Source organism: Triturus cristatus, chromosome 2_1, assembly GCF_964204655.1.
Source record: "Triturus cristatus chromosome 2_1, aTriCri1.1, whole genome shotgun sequence".
NCBI classification, from domain to species: Eukaryota; Metazoa; Chordata; class Amphibia; order Caudata; family Salamandridae; genus Triturus; species Triturus cristatus.
The window spans coordinates 591,132,622-591,158,152 of record NC_140581.1 but is presented as its reverse complement, the minus strand read 5'-3'; the positions used below and the strand labels follow the sequence as shown (position 1 = coordinate 591,158,152).

Sequence of the window (25,531 nt, the reverse complement as noted above, 5' to 3'; positions counted from 1 at the left end):
CGATTGGGTCAGTGGCAGATCCCTCTCTCTTCCCCAACCGGAGCACACCGTGGTGACGGACGCATCCCTCCTGGGATGGGGCGGCCACATGGGAGAGGCAGAGATCAGAGGCCTCTGGTCTCCGGCGGAGTCCCGGCTCCATATCAACCTTTTGGAGCTTCAGGCGATCCGACTTGCACTGAGAGCATTCCTTCCCTCTGTCTAGGGAAGTGTAGTGCAGGTGTTCATGGACAACACTACCATCATGTGGTACTGCAACAAACCGGGTGGGGTGGGGTCGTGGACCCTCTGTCAGGAGGCTCTGCGCCACTGGACATGGCTGGAACATCAGGGCATTTCCCTGGTGGTTCAACACCTGGCAGGTTCTCTGAACGCCAGGGTGGACAAACGCAGTCGCCGGTGCAAGGTGGATCACGAATGGCGTCTGAACTCCGATGTGGCGCAAGGTCTCTTTCTGCAGTGGGGAGAGCCTTGGTTAGATCTATTCGCCACCGAAGAGAACGTGCAATGTCATCAGTTCTGCGCATTGGGATTTCCAAGGCCGCACTCGCTCGGCGATGCTTTTCGTCGCGAGTGGAGTTGCGGTCTGTTGTACGCCTTTCCGCCTATACCACTTCTGCCCAGAGTGCTGAAGAAGATTCGGCGCGATTGGGCCCAAGTCATTCTTGTGGCTCTGGATTGGACACGAAGATACTGGTGTTCCGAGCTACTCAGCATGGCGATCGATCCCCCGATCCGGCTGCCTCTTCGGGAGGATCTTCTGTCGCAGCAGCAGGGGATGGTCCTCCACCCGAACCCGTCCAGCCTCCACCTCCATGCGTCGAGATTGAGCGCCGGCAGTTGACAGCTTTCGACCTTCCTTCCGAAGTCTGTGATATTATTCTGGCAGCCAGGCGTCCCTTCACTAAGATGGTAAACGCCTGCAGGTGGAACAAATTTGTGGCATGGTGTACGGCAAAGGTGTGGATCCCCTTTAGGCCCCTCTTCCGAGGTTCTTTTGTTCCCTCTCACTTTGGCCTAACAGGGTTCTTCTCTGGGCACTATCGAGGGTTATCTCTCCGCCTTTCTACAGCTTCCAGATCAGCCTTCTCTTTTTAAGTCCCTGGTTGTTAATCGCTTCTTGAAAGTCATAACACACACGTTTCCTCCCGTGCCTTTCATCATGCCTCAATGGGACTTAAATCTTGTCTTGACCTATTTGATGTGCGTTCCCTGTGAGCCACTTCATAACTGTCCCTCACGTCTTCTCACTCTCAAGACTGCTTTCCTGGTAGTTATCACCTCTGCCAGAAGAGTGAGTGAGCTCCAGGCTCTTTCTTCTAAACCTCCTTTTCTCTCTGTTCATCCAGACAAAGTGGTTTTAAGGACTCTTCCTTCTTTCTTGCCAAATGTTGTCACGCCCTTCCACATCGGACAGACCAACACTTTGCTCACTTTCTTTCTGCCTCCGCATCATTCAAAAGAGGAAGAGAGGCTCCACCGTCTGGACCTAAAACATGCGGTCTCGTTCTATCTAAAGCGCTCACAACAGTTCCGGGTGGATGACCAACTTTTTGTTGGCTACATGGGCGCCAAGAAAGGTCGGGCCGTGCACAAACGGGCCATCTCTCAGTGGGCCGTTCTGTGCATCAAAGCCTGTTACTCGTTGGCTATGAAGGAGCCTCCTGTGGGGCTGCATGCCCATTCTACCAGGGCGACGGCAGACACTACTGCCTTGGGACGCGGCGTTCCCTTGCAGGACATCTGTCAGGCAGCTACGTGGGCCTCGTTGCACACTTTTACCAAGCATTATTGCCTGGGCAGCCAAGTCCGGAGAGACGGCTTCTTTGGCCGTTCTGTTCTCCGTGACTTTCTGGTGTGATTTTGGTTCGCAGACCCTCCACCGGGGTTGGTATTGCTGGGGTATCTATTCTAAGGTAAGGAATCTATCACTAACGTGTCTCTTTCAGATGCACAAGTTATTTACTTGTGTAATGATATATCTGTAAGAGACATTAGGTAGTGACCGATTCCTTACCGCCCCACCCATCCTCCCCTTTCTGTGAACTGATTTCTAGGGTTAAGGTCATCCCTTTCAGGGCACTATTTTCATGGCACCAGTGGTCAGTTTCTTGTATGGCTCTGCGTTCCTGGCACGGAAAGTCGTGTGCAGAACTGACGTCCGCGCGCATAGGTAGTGCCTAAGTAGTCTCCGTGATGTCATCTCGGCGCTTACGACGCCAGCGACTGACGCGGAGCTGCACGACACCACCTTCTGACGCGCAGGGGTTCTGCTGACACAAACTTTCCGGATTCTGTCTCTCACCTGGGGATATTCTAAGGTAAGGAATCTATCACTAACTAATGTCTCTTACAGATATATCGTTACACAAGTAAGTAACTTTTGCTTTAGTGATAGATTGGTGAGCACCTGTATTTTTTGGTTCTGGGTTTGCAGACAACTAGGGGAACCTAAAAAACCCAAACATTACTGACAACTAGACACCCATGGGAGTCCAGGAAGGTGTGGCTTGCATTGATCCCCCAACATTTTCCTACCCAGAATCCACTGCAAACCTCAAATTTAGCTGAAAAAAAACAAATTTTTCTCACATTTCTGTGTGGGGAAGTTGTGGGATCACCAGGCTGACACAAATTTCCTACCACCCTGCGTTCCCTCAGGTCTCCCGATAAAAATGGTACCTCACTGCTGTAGGTGGGTCATGCACCTGCGACAGGCAAGGGCCTAAATTATTTTGAGGAGACATCAAAATTATCTACCAGAAAACGACCTGTTTTTGCAAGGGGAGCACATGCGTTTTTGGTCCTGGGCTCGGCGGCCATCTAGGGAAACCTACGAAACCCACAGATTTCTAAAAACTAGACACTCTGGGGAGTCCAGGGAGGTATGGGTTGTGTGGATCCCTCAGTGTTCCTAACCAGAATCCCCTGCAAACCTCAAATTTAGCTGAAAAAATCTAATTTTTCTCAAATGTCTGTGTGAGAAAGTTGTGGGATTGCCGGCCTGACACAAATTTCCTACCTCCCAGCGTTCCCCCTTGGTCTCCCGATAAAAATGGTACCTCGCGCGTGTGGGTGGCCCATGTACCCGCGACAGGCAAGGGCTCAAAACGTATTGTGGAGACATAAAATTACCTATCTTAAAATGACATGTTTTGCAAGGGGGGTCACCTGGATTTTTGGCCTTGGGATAAGCTGCCATCTAGGAAAACCTACCAAACCCACACATTTCTGAAAACTAGAGACCCGGGGGAGTCCAGGGTGGTATGGCTTGAGTGAATCCTCCAACGTTTCCCTACCAAGAATCCCCTGTAAACCTCATATTTAGATGAACAAAATCATGTTTTCCTCACATTTTTAGGTGGGATCACCTTGCCAGGACAAATGTCCTACCACCCAGCGTTCCCCTTGTTCTCCTGAGTAAAAGGATACCTCAGTTGTGTGGGTGGGCTAGGTGCCTGTGACTGGGAGGCGCCAAAACATTGTGATTAAGGGTATAGCATAGCGACGTCTAAGCGCTACATTTTTCAAAAAATTTGTTTTTAGCCTATTCCGCATTAGACAGCCACACAAGCAAGGTATCACTTTACTGGGTGGTCGGACATTTGTGCCAGCACGGTAATCCCACTCAAAAATGTGTGGAGAAAGTGATTTTTTTCAGCTAAATTTGAGTGCTGCAGTGGATTCTGGGTAGGACAACGTTGGGGGAGGCATGCAAGCATACCTCTTACGTTTTGGCCCCTTGCCTGTTGAGGACACTTGGCCCACCCAAGCAAGTGAGGTACCATTTTTATCGGGAGATCTGGGATAACGCTGGTCAGTAGGAGGTATGTCAGCTTGGTGATCCCACAACTTTTCCAGTCAGAAATTTGAGAAAAATGAGATTTTTTCAGCTAAGTTTGAGGTTTGCCTTGGATTCTGGGTAGGAAAACGTTGGGGGCTCCACTTAACCCATACCTCCCTGGACTCCCTAGGGCATGGGTACTCACAAACTTTCTCTCGCGGGCCAAATTTACAGTGTGGTTTCTGGCTGAGGGCCGCACCGGTGGGGGCGGGGCCAGTGGGGGAGGGGGCGGGGCTAGAGCAAAAAAAAACTATGACCATGAGGTTGAACACAGGCCCCTGCAAGGACGCCTTCATCCACTGAGCCACCAGACTCGGCATTCACACATATCTATCTATCTATCTATCTATCTATCTATCTATCTATCTATCTATCTATCTATCTATCTATCTATCTATCTATCTATCTATCTATCTATCTATCTATCTATCTATCTATCTATCTATCTATCTATCTATCTATCTATCTATCTATCTATCTATCTATCTATCTATCTATCTCTATTACTCTCCCTCCCTCTATTACTCTCCCTCCCTCTATTACTCTCCCTCCCTCTATTACTCTCCCTCTCTCTATTACTCTCCCTCGCTCTCTCCGTCTCCCTCTCTCTATTACTCTCCCTCGCTCTATTTACTCTCCCTCTCTCTATTACTCTCCCTCTCTCTATTACTCTCCCTCTCTCTATTACTCTCCCTCTCTCTATTACTCTCCCTCTCTCTCTCCGTCTCCCCCTCTCTCTCCGTCTCCCCCTCTCTCTCCGTCTCCCCCTCTCTCTCCGTCTCCCCATCTCTCTCCGTCTCCCCCTCTCTCTCCGTCTCCCTCTCTCTCTCCGCCTCCCTCTCTCTCTCCGCCTCCCTCTCTCTCTCCGCCTCCCTCTCTCCCTCTGTCTCCCTCTCTCCCTCTGTCTCCCTCTCTCCCTCTGTCTCCCTCTCTCCCTCTGTCTCCCTCTCTCCCTCTGTCTCCCTCTCTCCCCCTGTCTCCCTCTCTCCCCCTGTCTCCCTCTCTCCCCCTGTCTCCCTCTCTCCCCCTGTCTCCCTCTCTCCCCCTGTCTCCCTCTCTCCCCCTGTCTCCCTCTCTCCCCCTGTCTCCCTCTCTCCCCCTGTCTCCCTCTCTCCCCCTGTCTCCCTCTCTCCCCCTGTCTCCCTCTCTCCCCCTGTCTCCCTCTCTCCCCCTGTCTCCCTCTCTCCCCCTGTCTCCCTCTCTCCCCCTGTCTCCCTCTCTCCCCCTGTCTCCCTCTCTCCCCCTGTCTCCCTCTCTCCCCCTGTCTCCCTCTCTCCCCCTGTCTCCCTCTCTCCCCCCTGTCTCCCTCTCTCCCCCGTGTCTCCCTCTCTCCCCCGTGTCTCCCTCTCTCCCCCGTGTCTCCCTCTCTCCCCCGTGTCTCCCTCCTCCCTCGTGTCTCCCTCCTCCCTCGTGTCTCCCTCCTCCCTCGTGTCTCCCTCCTCCCTCGTGTCTCCCTCCTCCCTCGTGTCTCCCTCCTCCCTCGTGTCTCCCTCCTCCCTCGTGTCTCCCTCCTCCCTCGTGTCTCCCTCCTCCCTCGTGTCTCCCTCCTCCCTCGTGTCTCCCTCCTCCCTCGTGTCTCCCTCCTCCCTCGTGTCTCCCTCCTCCCTCGTGTCTCCCTCCTCCCTCGTGTCTCCCTCCTCCCTCGTGTCTCCCTCCTCCCTCGTGTCTCCCTCCTCCCTCGTGTCTCCCTCCTCCCTCGTGTCTCCCTCCTCCCTCGTGTCTCCCTCCTCCCTCGTGTCTCCCTCCTCCCTCGTGTCTCCCTCCCCCTCTCTCTGTCTCCCTCCCTCCTCCCTCCTTCCCTCCCCCTCTCTCTGTCTCACTCCCTCCTCCCTGTCTCACTCCCTCTCCCTGTCTCACTCCCTCTCCCTGTCTCACTCCCTCTCCCTGTCTCACTCCCTCTCCCTGTCTCACTCCCTCTCCCTGTCTCACTCCCTCTCCCTGTCTCACTCCCTCTCCCTGTCTCACTCCCTCTCCCTGTCTCACTCCCTCTCCCTGTCTCACTCCCTCTCCCTGTCTCACTCCCTCTCCCTGTCTCACTCCCTCTCCCTGTCTCACTCCCTCTCCCTGTCTCACTCCCTCTCCCTGTCTCACTCCCTCTCCCTGTCTCACTCCCTCTCCCTGTCTCACTCCCTCTCCCTGTCTCACTCCCTCTCCCTGTCTCACTCCCTCTCCCTGTCTCACTCCCTCTCCCTGTCTCACTCCCTCTCCCTGTCTCACTCCCTCTCCCTGTCTCACTCCCTCTCCCTGTCTCACTCCCTCTCCCTGTCTCACTCACTCTGTTTGTCTCACTCTGTTTCCCTCCCTCCCCCTCTGTCTCCCTTCCTCTCCCTCTGTCTCCCTCCCTCTCCCTGTCTTCCCCCTCTCCCTGTCTTCCCCCTCTCCCTGTCTTCCCCCTCTCCCTGTCTTCCCCCTCTCCCTGTCTTCCCCCTCTCCCTGTCTTCCCCCTCTCCCTGTCTTCCCCCTCTCCCTGTCTTCCCCCTCTCCCTGTCTTCCCCCTCTCCCTGTCTTCCCCCTCTCCCTCCCGCTGTCACCTCACCCCCTGCTCTCACTCCCTGCTGCCCTCGTCACCCTCTGTCACCTCACCCCGCGCTGAGACAGATTCCAGGGAACGCACACAGCCGCCGCACCCAAGTACTTCACAGGTCTTTTAAAGACCATTCACTTGTTAATGAGGCTTTGTTGTATTTCACCTCTACTTAGCGCCCCTGCATCTCCTCTCAATCAGAGTGGAGATGCAGGGGCGCTAAGAAGAGGTGAAATACAACAAAGCCTCATTAACAAGTGAATCGTCTTTATAAGAATCGCCCGGCCCCCATAGCTCGCAACCGGCGATATAAAAAAACACAGGTGTATGATGTCTGCGAGGTCCGCGGGCCGCCAAGGAAGGCCGCGGGCCGTACTATGAGTACCCGTGCCCTAGGGTGTCTAGTTTTCAGAAATGTTTCAGTTTGGTAGGTTTCCCTAGATGGCCGCCAAGCTTGTGGCAAAAATCGCAGGTGTCCACACCCCTTGCTAAACCAGGTCGTTGTGATAGGTAATTTTGGTGTCTCCGCAATACGTTTTGGACCATTGCCTGTCGTGGGTACTTGAGCCACCCACATAAGGGATATACCATCGGGAAACCTTGGGGAATGCTGGGTGGTAGGAAATTTGTTGTATCTTTCTGAAGCTTGAAAATTATGGCACAGTAATGCAAGGAAAATGTGACAGTCACATTTTGAGGTTTGCAGGACATTGTGAGTAAGATAACTTGTTGGGATCCACAAGAGAGACATCCCCATGTACTCCCCAGGGTGTTTAGTTTACAAGAATATCTAGAGTTTTTCTTAGATGGAATGTACACCTTGGCAGAGAAAGACAGAAAAGACCACTATTACTGCACAACCATCTATTTCTCAAGTACACACACATACTGGTTGGATATGGCACGAGGGTGAGTGATGGTTCAGGATATAACATTTTATTAAGAGATTTCACAAAAATGAAATGCCCTGTCAATAATTGAAAGGACAAAAAACTGAACCAGTGACTCACAGCTCGTGAGCTGTAAAGCCGCCTCAAGGCCCCAACCGCTTTACAGGCCATTCACACACCTTTCGTACGTGATACACACAAGACCATTCACACCACCAGATATGGAACCAACACATTACAACATTCACAAAAAAGGACAAGGTACACCCTGCTTGAGAAAGACAGAAAAGACAAATATTACTGCACAACCATCTATTCCTCAAGCACACACATATTCTGGTTGGATTTGGCACGAGGGTGAGTGATGGTTCAGTATATACAATTTTATCAACAAGAGATTTCACAAAAATGAAATGCACGGTTAATAATTGAAAGGATCAGAAACTGAACCATTGACTCAAAGCTCGTTAGCTGTAAAGCCACGACAAGGCACCAACCTCTTTACAGACCATTCATACACCTTTCATACGTGTGACACATACAAAACCATTCCCACTGCCAGCTGCGAGCCCATCACATTACAAAACTCACATCAGCAGACCGCGCTATTCAAGGGCCCATCACTTTCACACGCCCACATGCGTGACACAGCAACCACACCGACTGACTGTGTGGACTGGCGTTTGGCTACTAGTGTGTGTAGTAACCAGCAGCAAGTTATTGCTCATACATCGCCAGCCAAGCGCCAGTCCACGCACACCGCCAGCCAAGCGCTAGTCCACCCACACCGCCAGCCGAGCGCCAGTCTATTCACACCGCCAGCCAAGCCCATGTATATTCACACCGCCAGCCAAGCGCCAGTCAATTCACACTGGCAGCCCAGTGCCAGCCCACTGTCACCGCCAGCCAAGCGCCCCTCCACATACACCACCAGCCAAGCGCCCGTCCACACACACCACCAGCCAAACGCCAGTCCACGCACACTGCCAGCCAAGCACCAGCCTAAACACACCGCTATCACATTTAGAGTTTTTTTTATACATAAAAGAAAACGCAAACCAATTGTAAGTAGATACAAATCGACTAACACAAAATCTGAAACTAAGTACATTGCACTAATGCCAGTCTTGAAACTGAACAAAAAATGTAAAACAATACAGACCAGGCAGTTCACTTTACCATTCATGGATGCTCCCAAAAATTATTTTGCGTTTGGTACATTCTAAAAAAGCAGCCCCACACAGGGCAGGGTTAGAAGGACACTCAGGGCAGTACATACGAGTCTCCTTCCGCGTACCTCTTCGCCAGCAGACTCTACATCTCCTACTGGGAAAGTCTTTTGAGGGCGTGGGAGGAATGTGATCAGGAAAGTGTCGATCTTTCAATCTAGCCACGTTCTCCACCACTCCAACTCTAAGAACACTTGCCTGTTCAACTACAACAAGGCTGCCTATCACAGACTCCTGAAACTTAACAAAAGTCATTGTTGACTCAGGACAACAATCCTTAAATACAAAATAAGCATTAAAGGTTGCCAAGTAGAAAATTCTTATACCTAATGTGAGCCTTATGAAGAGCAGTATAAGATTCCAACCTCTGATCTACTTTATTGACACCACCCATGTGCCTATTATAGCCTAAAATGTACACAGGTTTGCGCCCTTCAGCAACCTGACTCCAAACAGTGACGGGTGAATTGCTTTCTTCATGGATGGTAGTCACCATGTAGACATCTCTCCTGTCTGCAAACTTTACAGCTAGAAGTTCCTCACTACGCAACGCTCTGCACTGTCCCTGCTCAAGCTTTTGACAGACAAGTTCTTTTGGGAAACCTTTACGGTTAGAGCAGATTGTGCCACAAGCAACAGTGTCCACTTTGGCCAATTCCCTGAAGAACTGCATACCAGTGTACAAGTCATCTACATATAAGTGGTGACCTTTGTTAAAAAGTCCTCTACCAAGTTCCCACACAATTTTCTCACTCACTCCAAATATGGACGGACAACCAGAGGGGTCAATCCTGGAATCCTAACCGGTGTACACCCTGAAATTAGAGACATTTCCAGTCCTACTGTCACACAGCATATACATCTTAATTCTATAGTGTGCTCTCATGCCAGGAATGTACTGCCTAAAAAACAAGCGGCCCTTGAACAAGACTAAAGACTCATCCACAGCTATTTCTTTCCCTGGAGCATTGATCTCAGAAAATCGATCTTCAAAGTGATCAATGACAGGCCGAATCTTAAAAAGACGGTCCCAATCAGGGTGATCTCGTGGCAACGCTAAACCATTATCGACAAAATGCAGCATCCGAAGCAGAATCAAATACCGATCACGACTCAAGATTGCCGGAAATTTAGCTGTTGCCATCAAGAGACTAGTAGACCAGTATGAAGACATTGATTGCTTCCTTTGCAAGCCCATCAAAAAAGTTAAACCCAAGAACGTCTTCATCTCTTCTAGATTTCACTCTAGAGTCCACTAGGTAGCTCTAGAGTGGGGCCTAAGGCTGTCACTGTTGTCCCTCAAATACTGTTCAGCTCAACAATCTCTGCCAAAAATACATCGTCCATAAACAACTTAAACTTTTTTATAGGCAGATGGTTTTTAATATCCACTCTACACCCAGGAACACCAGTAAAGTCGGGCAATGCCAGCTGCACCATGCCTGGGGCAACCCAGAGGTCAGCACTTCCAATGTAAAGCCTTGCAGCACCAGGCTGCAACCCAGATGCCTCTTGCTGCACTATCAGCACATGATTCCTCGTGGAAAGAAAACTCACTGACAGAATCTTCCACTCCCTCCTCTATCTCAGAGGCAGAGTCAGTCTCTGAACCATGGTCAGAGGAAGACTCAAAAAGCATACCAACAACCTGCTGAGCAGTAATCCTTCGGCTAGCCATAATCCTTGCATAGAAATGAGACTTCACAAACAAGTCAACAACAACCAACACGGTGCAAAATAAGTAATAAATAAAGTGTGGCTTTATCACAAAGATCTATATACTCAAAAACAATATGACTCACTTGCCAATGATAGCTATACTCACCAGCACCTACTCTGCATAGAGACAGCAAAAAACGATATTCCACTATAAAGAAATAAAACCAATGACTCACTAGACAACAAAATACATATCAAGCACTAATGCAAAAAGATTTTGACACTGAAAAAACAAAAGCCAAACGCACTGCTATTATTACACCAGTTGCAAAAAAAACATTCATGCAGGGAAATGAAACTCATTTAGAGTAAATAGTACAAATAGAATTCTCTTACCAAACACATGAAACTACACAAACTGCAGAACCACCAGTAGCAAAACCGCAACTTGGAACATCAGTCTAAAGAGCTAGAATAAAAAGGAGAAATTAAACATTAGAATTGCAATTCAAAAGAAATAAACAATTAAAATTATAACATGCTGTGTCACTACCCAAATTGTCAATCTGCCAGATGAGCCTTCAAATAGGAACGAGAAAAATGGGGGGTGATCGTGCCCAAGGGATCTGGTGGGGTGTTCTGCCAGGCTGATCTGTCCTCTGGTGGGACAGATAACAGCAGACAGAAATTTGCCCCCTTGCAAAAGAAATAGATACCTGGTGCCTAGTAGGGTTTTCTGCCCCTCCTCCCTCCTGGGGGCAGAAAGGCCAAATAAACTGGCAGATCTGTCCCCATGGAGGGGGGGGGGTAATACATAAACATAATTTAACGCCCTTGGAAGCGCCCCTTGGTCAAGGGGTTGCTTCCATCTCCAATAAAAAAGAATCCTTGGTGCCTAGTGGTGTTTTCTCCCCCTCCACCCTCCTCCTGGGGCATAAAGGCCAAAAACAAGCCGATTTGCCTCCGGGGGGGGGGGGGGTGGGGGGGGGGGTTCAGGGAGGCAGAAAAAACCCAAGGGTTCTCTACCATCTGCAATAAAAAAAAATCCCTGGTTCCTAGTGGGGTTTTCTGCCTCCCATGTGGGCAAAAAAACACAAGGTGATCTACCCTGGGGGCGGGGCAGAGGAGGAGAGGGGGGTAGCAGAAAAAACAAACTTAATTCGACCCCCTTGGAAGTGACCCCTGCCCAAGGGGTTGCTTCCATTACAAACAAAACAAACATAATCCCTCGTGCCTGGTGGGGTTTTCTGAGGGTAGCATCAAAAATCTTCCGCTGCGATCCCCGTTTGTGGGGCGTTGATGGGCTGCCCATGGAGGGATCACCAGCGCTTCCCCCATGGGTGGGTGCCATGACGGAACAGTTCCGTCATGAGGAAATGCCCACCGTGGCTCATGAGCACAGAAGGGGTTAATGCAACATCGTTTTGAACTGAAGGAGAACAATTTCTGAAAGAAACCCGTTAGTTAGAATCCTCACCTTAGAATATCCCCAGGCGTCAGGCTGGATCCGGAAAGATTTTTCATCAGCAATACCCTTGCGCGTCGCTAGGCGTCGTCTGCAGCTCCGTGTCCGGCATCGGCGTCGTGCGCCGGGATGACGTAGTCGGAGTACTTAAACGCCGCCTTCGCGCGCTGACGTCAGTTCTTCTTTTTTCCGCGCCAGACAGCGCCGATCCGGGAAGAGCATACCCTTTTAGTTATTTTTTGACTAAACTTTTTGGACTCTTTTGGTCATATTCTCGTCGACTCGACTCTGGTGCCGGTAGGATGCCTGGTTTTAAACCTTGTGACTCCTGTCACCGACTGATGTCTGTTACGGACCACCACCGCCGGTGCCTCTACTGCCTTGGGGCCGACCACGATGCCGAGTCTTGCCTCGACTGCCGGGCCTTGACTTCGAAGGCTAGGCGGAAGCAGTCCCGCCACCTACTTGAGCTCCGGGAGTCGGCTCTGCGCCGTTCACGGTCCCGGTCGAGGAGGAGGTCGAGGGACCGGTCGCGGAGCCGCAGCCATCACCACTCATCTGGTTCTAAGTCTTCGGGTAAGTCGAAGCATAGTAAGAAGTCCAAGAGGCGACATCGCTCTTCGGGCTCCCATCGCCGGTCACGCGACTCGGCTGAGGGTTCGGGTGGTACCACCCACGCAGCTCCGTCGGAGCCGCAGGAGTCACGTCCTTCCCCATACACGCCGGTCCCTGGGACTGACGCGACTCCGGCGGAGATCAGTGCCTTCCTCTCTGCCATGAGAGGCCTGGCTCCGCCGTCTATGCAGGTCCCCGCGGGATCCAGGCCTGGATCCCAGTCGGTGCCAGTCGACCTCACGACCTCTCCGCCAGCGCCGACTCCGGTGCCACCACCGGCGCCGACTCCGGGGCCACCACCGGCGCCGACTCCGGTGCCACCACCGGCGCCGCCTTCGGACGACGCCGTTCCCCGGTTCAGTCCCGGCCCGGCGTCTGAGCGGCGCCGTCCGGCTGGCAATTTCAGCTTCCGCCCGGCTCTGATCACTCCACCTGTCTACCAGGGATCGGATGCCGGTGACTTTTGGGAGGGGTGTGATGACCCTCTGGCCCGGCAGGGCCAGTTATCACAGGACTGGGCAGATGAGCTGGGGGATGCCAGTGGTCCTGACACCTCCCCTGACACTGGCTTCATCTCTCCTCCGACCGTGACTTCGGAGGAAGGTGCTGCATTTTCTGTGGTGCTGCGCAAGGCGGCTGAAGCCCTTGGGCTGGAGCTACCTGCTGTGGCCGTGAGGACTAACCTCCTCACAGAAGTGCTCCAACCATCAGGAAGCTCCTCGGAGCCTCTGCTGCAGTTTAATGAAGCACTAGTGGACGTTCTGAAGGGCACCTGGTCCGAGCCCTCAACAGTACCTCCTGTGGACCGGAATGTGGCCCGGCGCCACCGCCCAGCACCGGGCGACACTAGTTTTCTGTCCATGCACCCCATGCCAGAGAGCCTGGTTATCCAGGCCTCTACTTCCCAGACCTCCTTCCCGTCCGCTCCCCCAGATCGGGAATCCAAGAGACTAGAACAGTTTGGTAAGAAGCTGTTCTCATCCCTTAGTTTGGAATTGCGGTCTATTAACACCGCTTGTCTCTTGGACCGTTACTCCCACTCCCTGTGGGATACGGTGGAGGACGTGTTGCCCCAGTGTCCGGAGGAGGCCCGGACACGGCTCGCCCAGGCTCTTGCCGAGGGGCGAGATGCAGCGCTGCATGCAATCCGATTTGGACTGGACACTACGGACTCGCTGGGTAGGGCAATGTCTACCAGGGTGGCGCTTTGTCGCCACGCCTCGCTGCGGTCCACGAGTTTTTCTGGGGATGTCCAGAGCACCCTCATGGACATGCCCTTCGATGGCAGTCGCCTTTTTGGCAACAAAGCGGATAGTGCGCTGGAGTGCTTTAAGGACTCCAGGGCTACGGCCAAGTCCTTGGGCCGCTCGGCCCTGCGCCCGCAAGCTTCCGCTTTTCGCCCCTTTCGTGGCCAAGGAAGGGGCGCCCCCTCACGTCTGCCCAGCCACAGGCTGCAGACCCAACCTCCACGCGGACGTGGATTCCGCCGAGGCGGTACAGGGGGACAACGTGCCGGTCCGTCCACATCTACCCCAGCAGCATCCGCCTCAAAGCCCTCCTAGTCTGTGCTTTCAGGCCCATTCCACGCCAGTGGGAGGCAGAGTTCGCCTTCACCTGCTCCAATGGCGTTCCATCACGTCGGACAGGTGGGTGCTGCAAATCGTTCGAAGGGGCTACTCCCTCCGCTTCGAGGCGACCCCTCCAGCCATGCCACCGCAGTGCCACCGAATTTCGGGGGATCACTTGCAACTTCTGCAGGAGGAAGTTACGGCCCTCTTGGCCAAGGGGGCCATTGAGCGCGTTCCTGGTCCAGAAGTAGGTCGTGGTTGTTATTCTGAAGGACAAGTTAAAGATGCTCACTGTAGCTCAGGTTCTGACTGCCCTAGACCCTGGAGACTGGATGGTAGTGTTGGACTTGCAGGACGCATACTTCCACATCCCCGTCCTGCCGGCCCACCGGCGTTCTCTGCGATTCACTGTGGGCCAGGAGCATTTTCAGTTTACCGTGCTCCCCTTCGGCCTCACCAGTGCCCCTCGGGTGTTAACGAAATTGATGGCGGTGGTCGCAGCTCATCTGCGCAGATCGTGCTCTTGAGGCGGAAGCCGAGAGCGTTTTTACTGTGTTTTCAGATACTTGCTTTTTAAATATATTGTATTATTGTTCTGTGTGTACTCACTTCTCCGGTACCTCGCTGATCCTGTGCAGATGTGCTAGCGCAGCCCTCCTCAGCCTTAAACTTTTCCCGCCGCCATCTCGGTGAGGACGGAGGCCACGCCCCCTTTGTGAGGCCACGCCCCCCGACGTCACTCTCTTACGCTCTATAAATAATGTGCACTTCTCGGCCGCGCCGCCAGCGCGCCGAAGGCGCGCTAAAGGCAAGCCCGTCTGCGCCCGTCCGCGCCAGATCGGGCCAAGGGGCACGTCACGCTGACCATCACCTCTCGTACTCCTCTCAATCTCTTAAAGACCTGCAACATCTTGCATCCTCTCCATCCCCAACGGCTATTCGCTGTATATGCACTGCTGGCCTCTTGCACCCCGAGCAATACCACCTAAGAGCTAACACACCATCAGCTACGCCGACCAGGAATGTCACGACCATCAGGGTGTTATATTTAAACACTCGCTCCTTGGTTAAGCACTCTGTGGATATCTTTATCTTGTTAGCTAACACCAATCCAGACATGCTCCTGCTCACGGAAACCTGGCTAACATCTGAGTCCCTCCCAGATATCTTGGCTGCCCTCCCCCCCCCCGATTATTACATCCTTCATGCCGACCGTCATGGTGATCGGCCCGGGGGTGGGGTGGCAGCCATCATATCCAAGCGCCTTAACTCTGTTTCTTCTTATTCCCTCCCTCTCCCTAAGGTGGATAACCTACTTATCAGTGTGCAGACTGATACCGGCACTTTCACCCTTCTGCTTCTATACCGGCCTCCCCATCCCATGCCATCCTTTCCCACCATCCTGGGTGAACAGTTGTCTAACCTTCTAACGCTGCACTCTAGTTTCGCCCTTCTTGGCGATTTAAACTACTGGTTCAACGACACAAACGCTGGTCCCCATGCCACTGAGCTTTTCGAGACTCTTAATAGTCTGAACCTCACGCAACAGATCACTTATCCTACCCATAATAAGGGTCATATCTTGGACCAGATTTGGACTTGTAATCTGGTATCATCTCCACCTGACGTCTCCCCCTGTGTCTGGTCTGATCACTATTTAGTCGACACTACCATTACTATCACCGGTCAGATTCCTCCTCCCCTGATGGCTTGCGGTTTCTCACGGAAATGGAGTACTTATGACTCTCAGGGCTTTCTTACGGCCCTTGCCGATACCCGTCCAGCCTTCCTCCCCTCAAATGATATAGACAGCATCGAACATGCTCTTGGCTAGAATCGGCCAGCAACCTCTTCGCTCCCCTGGTCAAATTTCCTAGCACTAGGCACCGCAGCTCCCATCGATGGTTCTCTGGTGATCTCAAGCTCCTGAAATTAAAAACACGTCAATCAGAACGCACCTGGAGACGCGACTATTCCGACCCAGCTCGACAGTCCTATCTAGCTGCGCGTAAAGAATACAAAACCGCCATCAGCCTAGCCAAAATGGAACACTTTTCCCACAGGATCTCTTCGGCAGCTGATAAATCTAAGGAGATGTTCAGAGTTATGGATGAACTCACCACCGATGACAGAACCCTCCCAGCCCAGACCCCTACTCAAGAGGCCTGTGACACCCTCAATTCTTTTTTTCTAGATAAAATCTCGAAAATTAAAAAATCTATCCCTTCCTCTCCCCAGTCCCCTCCACTGGTTCCCTGCACTAACTATTCCTCGACTTTCTCTTTCTTCCCAGCCCTAGATTCCACTTCATTAGCGGAACTGGCAACTCGGGTAAAATCTGTTTCCCCGAATGATTGCTGCCCGCCATCTGTCCTACGGAGCATATGCCTGAACCTGCCTGACTGCATCCTACCTTTACTTAACGGGGCACTTAACAGCGGCATTGTTCCGACCTCTTTCAAGGAGGCCATTCTAGTGCCTCTTCTTAAAAAACCCGTCGCCGATCCCGCGGAGCCCTCGAATTACCGCCCCATCTCCCTCCTTCCGTACCTCTCAAAATTGATGGAGGCCCACGTCACCCGGTGTTTATCAAACTTTATTGAATCATCCAACCGCCTCGAGCCCAACCAAGCCGGTTTCAGACCTGCCCACTCCACTGAGCATGTCATCCTGGCAGTCCTGGACACGCTCAGGAACAACGCGGACGCCGGGCTCCCCCAAGCCCTTGTCCTCCTGGATTTATCAGCCGCGTTCGACACGGTGGACCATAACATCCTTCTCCACCGCGTCGGGCAGGCAGGCATCCAGGGTACCGCTCTCAGTTGGGTTAAGTCCTTCCTGACTGGAAGAACACAGGCGGTCCGCTTGGGACCCTTTACTGCTACCAAAACCCCCACATCCTGTGGAGTCCCTCAGGGCTCCTCTTTATCGCCGCTATTATTTAACCTATACCTCCGGCCCCTGATTCAATCTCTTCAAAAATGGGACATCGTCGTCTATAACTATGCTGACGACTTACAGATCATTCTTCCGCTTAATTCACCTCATGCCATCAAAACCTTTAATGCAGTCATGATTCACATTCAAGGTTGGATGAACCAGAATCAGTTGAAACTTAACCCCAGGAAAACTGAGCTCCTCCTCCCGGGACTCAGCCACGCTCACTGGGGCCCGCAGTTTTGGCCTCCGGAGCTAGGCTCCCCCCCCCCCCCCCCCCCCCCCAATCCCGGTGAAAGCTGTAAAGAGTTTGGGAGTGATTATTGACTCTGAACTTTCTCTCAGAGCACAGGTGGGCTCGGTAATATCTTCCTGCATGTACCAATTGCGGAAGATCCGCAAAGTCCGCCACCTTCTTTCCTCTCTTGCACTCACCCAAGTTGTCATCTCACTTGTGCTCTCCCGTTTGGACTTCTCTAACTCCATCTATCATGGCCTTCCTTCATCTGACACATCGTCTCCAAGTTGTCCAGAACCAAGCGGCCCGTTTAATTTCTAACACCCCTAGATGGCAGTCAGCCAAACCTCTACTCCACAGTCTTCACTGGCTCCCGATCGACCAAAGGACAGCTTTCAAGGTGGCTTGCCTCACATTCAAAACCCTTCATTGCCCTGGTCCCGCGTTTGTAAAATCTCTTATTTGTCCCTACCATCCTCAGCGTGATCTCCGTTCTGCCCACAGCCATCTGCTAGCCACCCCCAAAATCAGAACCAAGAAATTCGGTGGTCGCCGGTTTTCCCATCTTGCCCCTGTACTTTGGAATCCCCTCCCACTCCCCATTAAATCCTCCTCTTCTCTCATGAACTTCAGGAAACTTCTTAAGACTCATCTTTTCCATCTTCTCAGTTAGAATCCCGTTTTCTCCTGTCTCCCCCTCATTCACTCTGTCTGTCAGCGCCAGGAAGCCTCGGCGATAGTGCGCTTTACAAATCTCACCTAAGATAAGATAAGATAAGGGGTTTCAGTCTTCCCCTACCTCGATGACTGGTTGTTGAAGGCAGGCTCGCCCCAGGCAGTAGTCTCCCACCTCCAGACTACAACTGACCTCTTGCATTCGCTGGGGTTCTCCATCAACGTGCCGAAGTCGCATCTGAGTCCCTCCCAGCAGCTCCTCTTCATCGAAGCAGTTCTGGACTCGGCGCAGTTCCGGGTCTATCCTCCGGATCAGTGGGTCTGGGATATTCAGGCTCTGATTTCCATCTTTTGGCCTCTATCCCGGGTTTCGGTCAGGTTGGTGCTGCGGCTTTTGGGTCTGATGGCCTCCTGCATCCTGTTAGTGCATCACGCCAGGTGGCGAATGCGGGCTCTGCAGTGGCACCTGAAATTTCAGTGGGACCAGCATCGGGGCAACCTGTCCGACCACGTCCTGATCTCGGAGGGCACTGCGAGACAGTTACAGTGGTGGCTCACGGATCGCGATTGGGTCAGTGGCAGATCCCTCTCCCTACCCCAATCGGAGCACGTAGTGGTAACGGATGCGTCTCTCCTGGGATGGGGAGGCCACATGGAAGAGGCAGAGATCAGAGGCCTCTGGTCTCCGGCAGAGTCCCAGCTCCATATCAACCTTCTGGAGCTGAGGGCGATCCGGCTTGCACTGAAGGCATTCCTTCCCTCTGTCTGGGGAAGTGTCGTGCAGGTGTTCACGGACAACACCACCGCCATGTGGTATTGCAATAAACAAGGCGTTGTGGGGTCGTGGACCCTTTGTCAGGAGGCTCTGCGCCTCTGGACATGACTGGAACAACAGGGCATCACCCTGGTGGTTCAACATCTGGCGGGCTCTCTGAAAGCCAGAGCAGACGAACTCAGCCGCCGGTGCATGACGGATCACGAATGGCGTCTACACTCGGAGGTTGCGCGAGGCCTCTTTCGGCAGTGGGGAGAGCCTTGGTTAGAGCTATTCGCCACCGAAGAGAACGCGCAATGTCAGCAGTTCTGCGCTTTGGAGTTTCCAAGGCGGCACTCGCTCGGGGACGCCTTTCATCGCGAGTGGAGTTGCGGTCTGTTGTACGCCTTTCCGCCTATACCACTTCTGCCCAGAGTGCTGAAGATCAAGCGCGACCGGGCCCAAGTCATCTTGGTGGCTCCGGATTGGGCACGAAGATTCTGGTATTCCGAGCTACTCAGTCTGTCAATTGATCCCCCGATTACACTGCCTCTTCGGGAGGACCTTCTGTCGCAGCAGCAGGGGACGGTCCTCCACCCGAACCTGTCCAGCCTCCTCCTCCATGCGTGGAAATTGAGCGGCGACAGTTGATGCCATTTGACTTGCCTCCTGAAGTCTGTAATGTTATTCTGGCAGCCAGGTGTCCCTCCACAAAATCTGTATACGCCTGCAGGTGGAACAAATTTGTGTCATGGTCAACAGCAAAGGCTGTGGATCCCCTTTCCGCCCCTCTTTCTGAGGTTCTCTTGTTCCTCCTTTCTTTGGCCCAGCAGGGCTCTGCTCTGGGCACCCTAAAAGGTTATCTTTCTGCTATATCTGCTTTCTTACGGCTTCCTGATCGGCCTTCTCTTTTCAAATCCCCTGTTGTTTCTCGCTTCCTTAAGGGCATTACTCACATGTTTCCTTCTGTCCCTTTCGTAATGCCTCAGTGGAATTTGAATCTGGTCTTGACGTTTCTGATGTGCGCTCCCTTTGAGCCACTTCATAATTGTCCCCTTCGTCTCTTGACGCTTAAGATTGCTTTCCTGGTAGCCATCACCTCTGCTAGAAGGGTGAGTGAGCTCCAGGCTCTCTCTTCTAAGCCTCCTTTTCTTTCTGTCCATCTGTTCAAGGTTGTTCTTAGGACTCATCCTTCCTTTCTCCCTAAGGTGGTAACTGCCTTTCACATCGGGCAGTCTGTTACGTTGCCCACCTTCTTTCCGCATCCTTCGAAAGAGGAAGAGAGGCTCCACCGTCTGGATCCAAAACGGGTGCTGTCCTTTTATTTGGACCGCACCAAGCCGTTCCGGGTGAACAACCAACTCTTTGTTGGCTACGTGGGTGCTAAGAAGGGACGGGCGGTACACAAGCGAACCATCTCTCGGTGGGTCGTTTTGTGTATCAAAGCTTGTTACTCCTTGGCTAAAAAGGAACCTCCTATAGGGCTGAGGGCCCATTCCACTCGGGACACAGCGGCGACAACTACCCTGGCCCGGGGAGTCCCCTTGCAGGAATCTGTCAGGCAGCAACGTGAGCCTCGCTGCAGACGTTTGCTAAACAGTATTGCCTGAACAGCCAAGTCTGGAGAGACGGCTTCTTTGGCCGCTCTGTTCTCCAGGACTTTCTGGTGTGATCTTGGTTCGCAGACCCACCACCGGGGTTGGTATTGCTGGGGTATCTATTCTAAGGTGAGGAATCGTAACTAACGTGTTTCTTTTAGATGAACAAGTTACTTACCTTCGGTAACAATATATCTTTATCATTAACATTAGTTAGTTCGATTCCTCACCGACCCACCAATCCTCCCCGTTCTGCGAACCGATATCTAGGGTTGAGGTCATCCCTTTCAGGGCCCTAGAATTTTTGGGCACCAGTGTCGGTCTCTTGCATGGCTCTGCGTTCCTGGCGCGGAAAGCTATGTACAAGAACTGACGTCAGCGCGTGAGGGTGGCGTCTACGTACTCAGACGTCATCCCGGCGCACGACGCCGACGACGGACGCGGAGCCGCAGGCGATGATTAGCGACGCGCAAGGGTATTGCTGACTCAAAATCTTTCCGGATCCAGCCTGACGCCTGGGGATGTTCTAAGGTGAGGAATCTAACTAACTAATGTTTCTTACAGATATAGCGTTACCGAAGGTAAGTAACTTGTTCATTAGAAAAACAGTAACTTTTTTACTCTTGAATCCTTTTGAAGCCAGATAAGAGTCCCCCGAGGACGGCATTGAACACTGAGGCAGTATGCTTGCACACACAGCTTATTACCAGGGCAAGGAGTAGCCCCAGAGGTCAAGCAGACGGGCCGAACCTCCCAAAAATTGTTGATTCAGTTCTTAAGGAAGGCGTGTAGACCATTGAAACGCAGACTAAAAGAATCAGTGCCAGCAAGGGGGAAGTGTTAATACAAACAGTACTGGGAGAGTCTGAAGAGCAGCCATGGTGAATTATCACTTAGAGACTGTGACTGCACAAAGAGTTTAGGGCATCTTCCCAGCCAGACTTGCATAGCGTGAGGTTGCACAAGAGTGACTGAGATTGTACGGCACAGGGCAGACTGGCTGTAGCGAGCACCAGCCGTTTTCCTGGTGTGTTGAAAGGGTGGGTGCTGCTCTTCATGTGGTGGCAGTGGTGTCGCTGGGTGGTGGAGGTGTTTTGGAGGGGGGCAGATCGCTCCATCCGTCACAAGTTTTGGGGGCAGCGGCCAGCCCCTCTCCCCCGCTCTTACCTGCAGCCGTGAGAATCAGCATCAAACCCCCCGCTCTTACCTGCAGCGCCAGCACACCAAAACCCTCCCTTGCTCTTAGATTAGGCAGCCGTGGGCGGCAGACATAGTGGCCTAAGGCCTTGCTACGCCACTGTGCAGTGGGATACATTTTTTAAAATGTTTTTACTGAGGGCCGCAGTGCTAATATGGCCGGCAGCACTGCTAAAGCATCTCTCACTAGCAATGCCAATAGCTCAGACTTCAACAAATGCGAGACCTATTTTATTTCCGATGCTTGTTTTATCAGGATGTTTCAAATTATATTGACTCTATTTTAGAATTCTTCTTAAATGCCTGAACAGAGCAGACTTAGTGTAAATGAAATGCTATGTATGTTTAGTTAGAAATTGTTTTCCTGCCTTTTGAATGTGTTTTCATTGTATTAGTTTCCCCATGAGAACGTGAAATTAAAAGAAGCGTGTGAAGATATGATGGTTCTCTACCCCAAGCTGAGCTATCCCTTAGAAGTACTTGGCCTGAACTTCATTCAAACCGGTAAGCTATCTATTTATTTACATTTTTTTATCAACTAACATGTTTGACCCATTGAGCTGCTAAGTACCACGAGGATCCTAACCCTTTTACTGCTCGTTGTTCCTCCAATATTCTTTTTAATGGTCACAGATCTCTTGATTTGTTCTTACTTGTTTTAGTAGAACTATTTTGGGTGTTAATGTTATGAGAGTTAAGAGACACATCCTTTTGTTTTTTGTAGAGTTATTTCCAGACTGGTTTGACTGTATGGTCATATTTTAAAGACAGGTGTCTTTTGTATTCCTGCGTCCATAGTGGAAGGCCGATATGTTCTAATTGTTTGTCTGTTCTTCCTTTGTGAGATTTTGTATTTAGGGAATTGTCAGTATTGATTCTGTTCATAGTGGCAGAATTTATGGAGGAACTGTTTCAGACTGTCATCTGTTTTTCTGTGTTTAGTAATTATTTTTTTCTTGCTTCCATTACATTTTGAGTCTTTTCAGGTTCTTGTGCAGTATATAGGAATTAGTGTGCAGAAGACATTATGACGTTAAAAGGTTAATTCGCGTAGGCAATGCTGATGAGTGAAACTACATGCAAAAGCCCATGTACCACACTGACATGGCAAATGCTCGTGTGCGGCTTATTTTGCTACTACCTAGATGTATTTAGCTGAGTAGACAAAGCTATATGTTCTGCTAAGATTTTCACTATTACGCCAAGGCATGTGGATCGGGGGAGACATACAATTTGGGTACTGCTGACCCAAACAAGCCTAAGATTAGCTTAAAGGCATTGGAAGGATGATTGGTCAGCAGAGTTACCACTGAGACAGAGATGAAGCTGGTGTTATGAGTAGGTCGAAGGATACTGGGTCAAAGAAGACACTGACGGTACAACGAAAACAGCTGGCACATGAAAGGAACACAATATTGTGCAAGCCTGCTTTTAGTATATCAAAAGGAGGGGTAATGGCAACTCTGTCATGCAGATTTGCAGTTGCCCACAAATGCTGTCCCTCTGTGCCGTTTCCAGGGAATGTTTGAACCAGTCTCCTGGTGCTAGCTGCCAAAGCAAAGTCGACCAGGGGCATATGGCCTATTGTCCTACTTTATATTGATTCGCAGAGGAATCTAACACAAGTTGTGTCCACACTGTAACCTGCCAGTTTGCCCGAGTACTCTAGAGCCGAAGATAAATGCCATACACTATCAAGCCCATCATGTGGACGCGCCAATTATTAAACCATCGCCAGATAATACAAAACGTACTGGCTTGCGTACACATTAAATGTAATCGCCATATTGGAATGCATTGTCAGAGTTTAGTTAATACAATGGTCAAACCCCAAATGCCACAAAATATTAAACAACCTGCCTGAATCGGAGGAAAAAATTATCAAAATACTGGAAGCTAAAACATACCAGTAATACAATACTCTCGTAGCTGTAGACAAGCACTCTATGGTGTGAACCCCCGAGTCAAGGGCGCCATCATGAAATCAGGCGGAAGAGTGAACTACTGCGCAAGAGCACAAAGGGTCTTAAAGCGCGGTCGCTATGTTGAAAGAGTGTAACCAAAGATGAATAGCACTCCATTGTGTATGGAATACTGTGCCAAAAAAAGACTAAACGTCAGATTGCCACACAATAACAGTGGGTGATCAGCCTACATCTGAAAAGAGAATGAGGGCGAACCTAAGCAACCTCGTATTAATGGGATTGTATGAGAGCCTAAGCGAAGGAAATAGTGAGTGAATGGAAACGGATGACGACAAAGCAGAACGTAGCTGTGCACAGAAGCATCCGTGTCACCCAGATAAACACCATGAAGTTATATCTCATATTTGCCATTATTGGAAATGAATATAATGAAAAGAAAACATGAAAGCAATAAGCAGATCACTGCTTACCACAGGGTCCTGGTCACCAAGTTATGTAACATACAAAAGTAACACAATGTAAATCTAATGCCCAGATCATGTTACAAAATGAATTAACATGTACAACCTTTATATCGTGCACTGTTATTGACACAACAAAGCCCACGATTTATAAGAAACAAATCCTGTCCATTTTATTGTTCAACCCCTGAGGTGTCATAGGTTTGAATTTTTTTATCTACCAAATGTTATGTTATGTTAAGGGGGATTTTTAGAGCGCACGGCTACTCAAAAAGAGTGTCCCGGCGCTGAAATGCCTACCTCAAGAAAAAAGAGATCCAACACGCTTTCTATCCTACCATACGAGACTTATTGATTTATTGGTAGAACAGCCAGGTCTTGAGATGGCTCATGTTGGGATAAGAATTTAGAGTTGTCTTTATCTGTGCTAGTTTGGAATATCTCCAGTATTAGAAACCTCAATTGAGCTATGTTGTGTTTGAGTTTCAACCAATTTGCAACTAGATTAGATTTAGTATTCCTATTGCGGATCATGCTCTTGTGTTCGGTCATTCTAATCTTAATCTTGCGGTCAGTTTTACCTATGTTCATCAAGCCACAAGGGCATTTTATGCAATAGATCAGAAATGTCGAATTACAGTCGCCAAAATGTCTTAATTTGATGGGTTTCCCTGTCTGTAGATGGGTGACTGTGTTCCTCTGGATGACATTGTTACAATGGATGCAGTTGTAACATTTCCACGTGCCTGTTTCCACAGTACTTGGTGTACATTTAGGTTGTGTTAGCATCTCTTTGATTTTGCAACTACTTGTGTGCGCAAATAGAGGCTGTTCATCAAACAAAATATGAAAGTCAGGCTCATGTTGTAGTGGTTCCCATTGTTTCCTTATAATTTATTTTACTGCTGCTGATTTAGTGGAATATTTAGGCGCAAATACCATCCGGTTCTGTGGTGTTTTAATTTTGGTTGTCATAAAGTCCTATCTGAGTCGAGGAAATTCTTATCTCGGCATCAGTTAATATGGGAAGGGGATAACCCCTTTGCTTGAAATTGTGTTTTTGAATCTTTGTGGCTGTCTCAAAAGCTTCATGTGTAGACGCGATCCTTTTAATCCTCAGCATTTGAGGATATGTTGAATTTTGAATGAGACTGGGAGGTTCAAAACTCGAAAATAATAGCAAATTGTTTCTGTCTGTTTCCTTCTTAAAGATTGTGGTGTCCTAATTAGCATTAGATTCGGTGATCAACACATCCAGAAACGATAAACTCATAGTGCTGATGTTGTGTGTAAACTGAATCTGTGCATTTTTCTGATTCAGCTCCTGGATCTTAAGCGCTAATGCCGTTTTGGTTGTGGTCCATATTACGGAAATATCGTCAATGAAACGACCGTAAAACATCAAATAGGCGTTCCATTCTGGATCTCTGAAAATGTCCTTGTGTTCAAATTTTGGCATGAAGATGTTAGCGTAAGATGGTGCCCCGGGAAAACCTATGGTGGTCCTGCTGACTTGCAAATGGAATTCATCTCTCCATGTGATATAACTGTGTTGTAAGCAAAATTGTAAAATCTCCAAAATGAAAACTTTATTCACTTCTATTGTTGGTAATTGCAACAATGCCCATTCACATGCTTCGATGCCTTCCTGCAAGGGTATTGATGTGTATAAAGAGATCACATCAATAGAACAGATAAGCCACTGTTCATTTGAGGTGGTGTCCAGATTATTCAGGAGTTGGAAACAAATGAGTGGTATCCTTTATATAAGATCTACAATTCTGTACAAAGGATTGTAGAAATTGATCAATATACTCACCAAGCGGTTCAAGGACCGAATCTCAACCTGAAACAATTGATTGTGGACTTTCGGCAACATGTACAGTTGAGGACGCCTAGAATGTTGTACCGTTAACAAATTCCGTGTGTTGGATGAGATCCAGTTCAATTCT

At 50.4% G+C, this 25,531-nt stretch overlaps 1 protein-coding gene across 2 annotated transcripts in view; it reads left to right on the top strand.

The window, feature by feature from the left end:
- The window catches only part of SKIC3 (SKI3 subunit of superkiller complex), a 1,406,584-nt gene that overhangs the window by 221,036 nt on the left and 1,160,017 nt on the right, over positions 1-25,531 (top strand). For both annotated transcript variants that reach the window (XM_085632495.1, XM_085632494.1), the window contains exon 8: positions 21,589-21,697. In XM_085632495.1, coding sequence (XP_085488621.1) covers positions 21,589-21,697 — 109 coding nt within the window. The remainder of the gene's footprint in view (positions 1-21,588; positions 21,698-25,531) is intronic.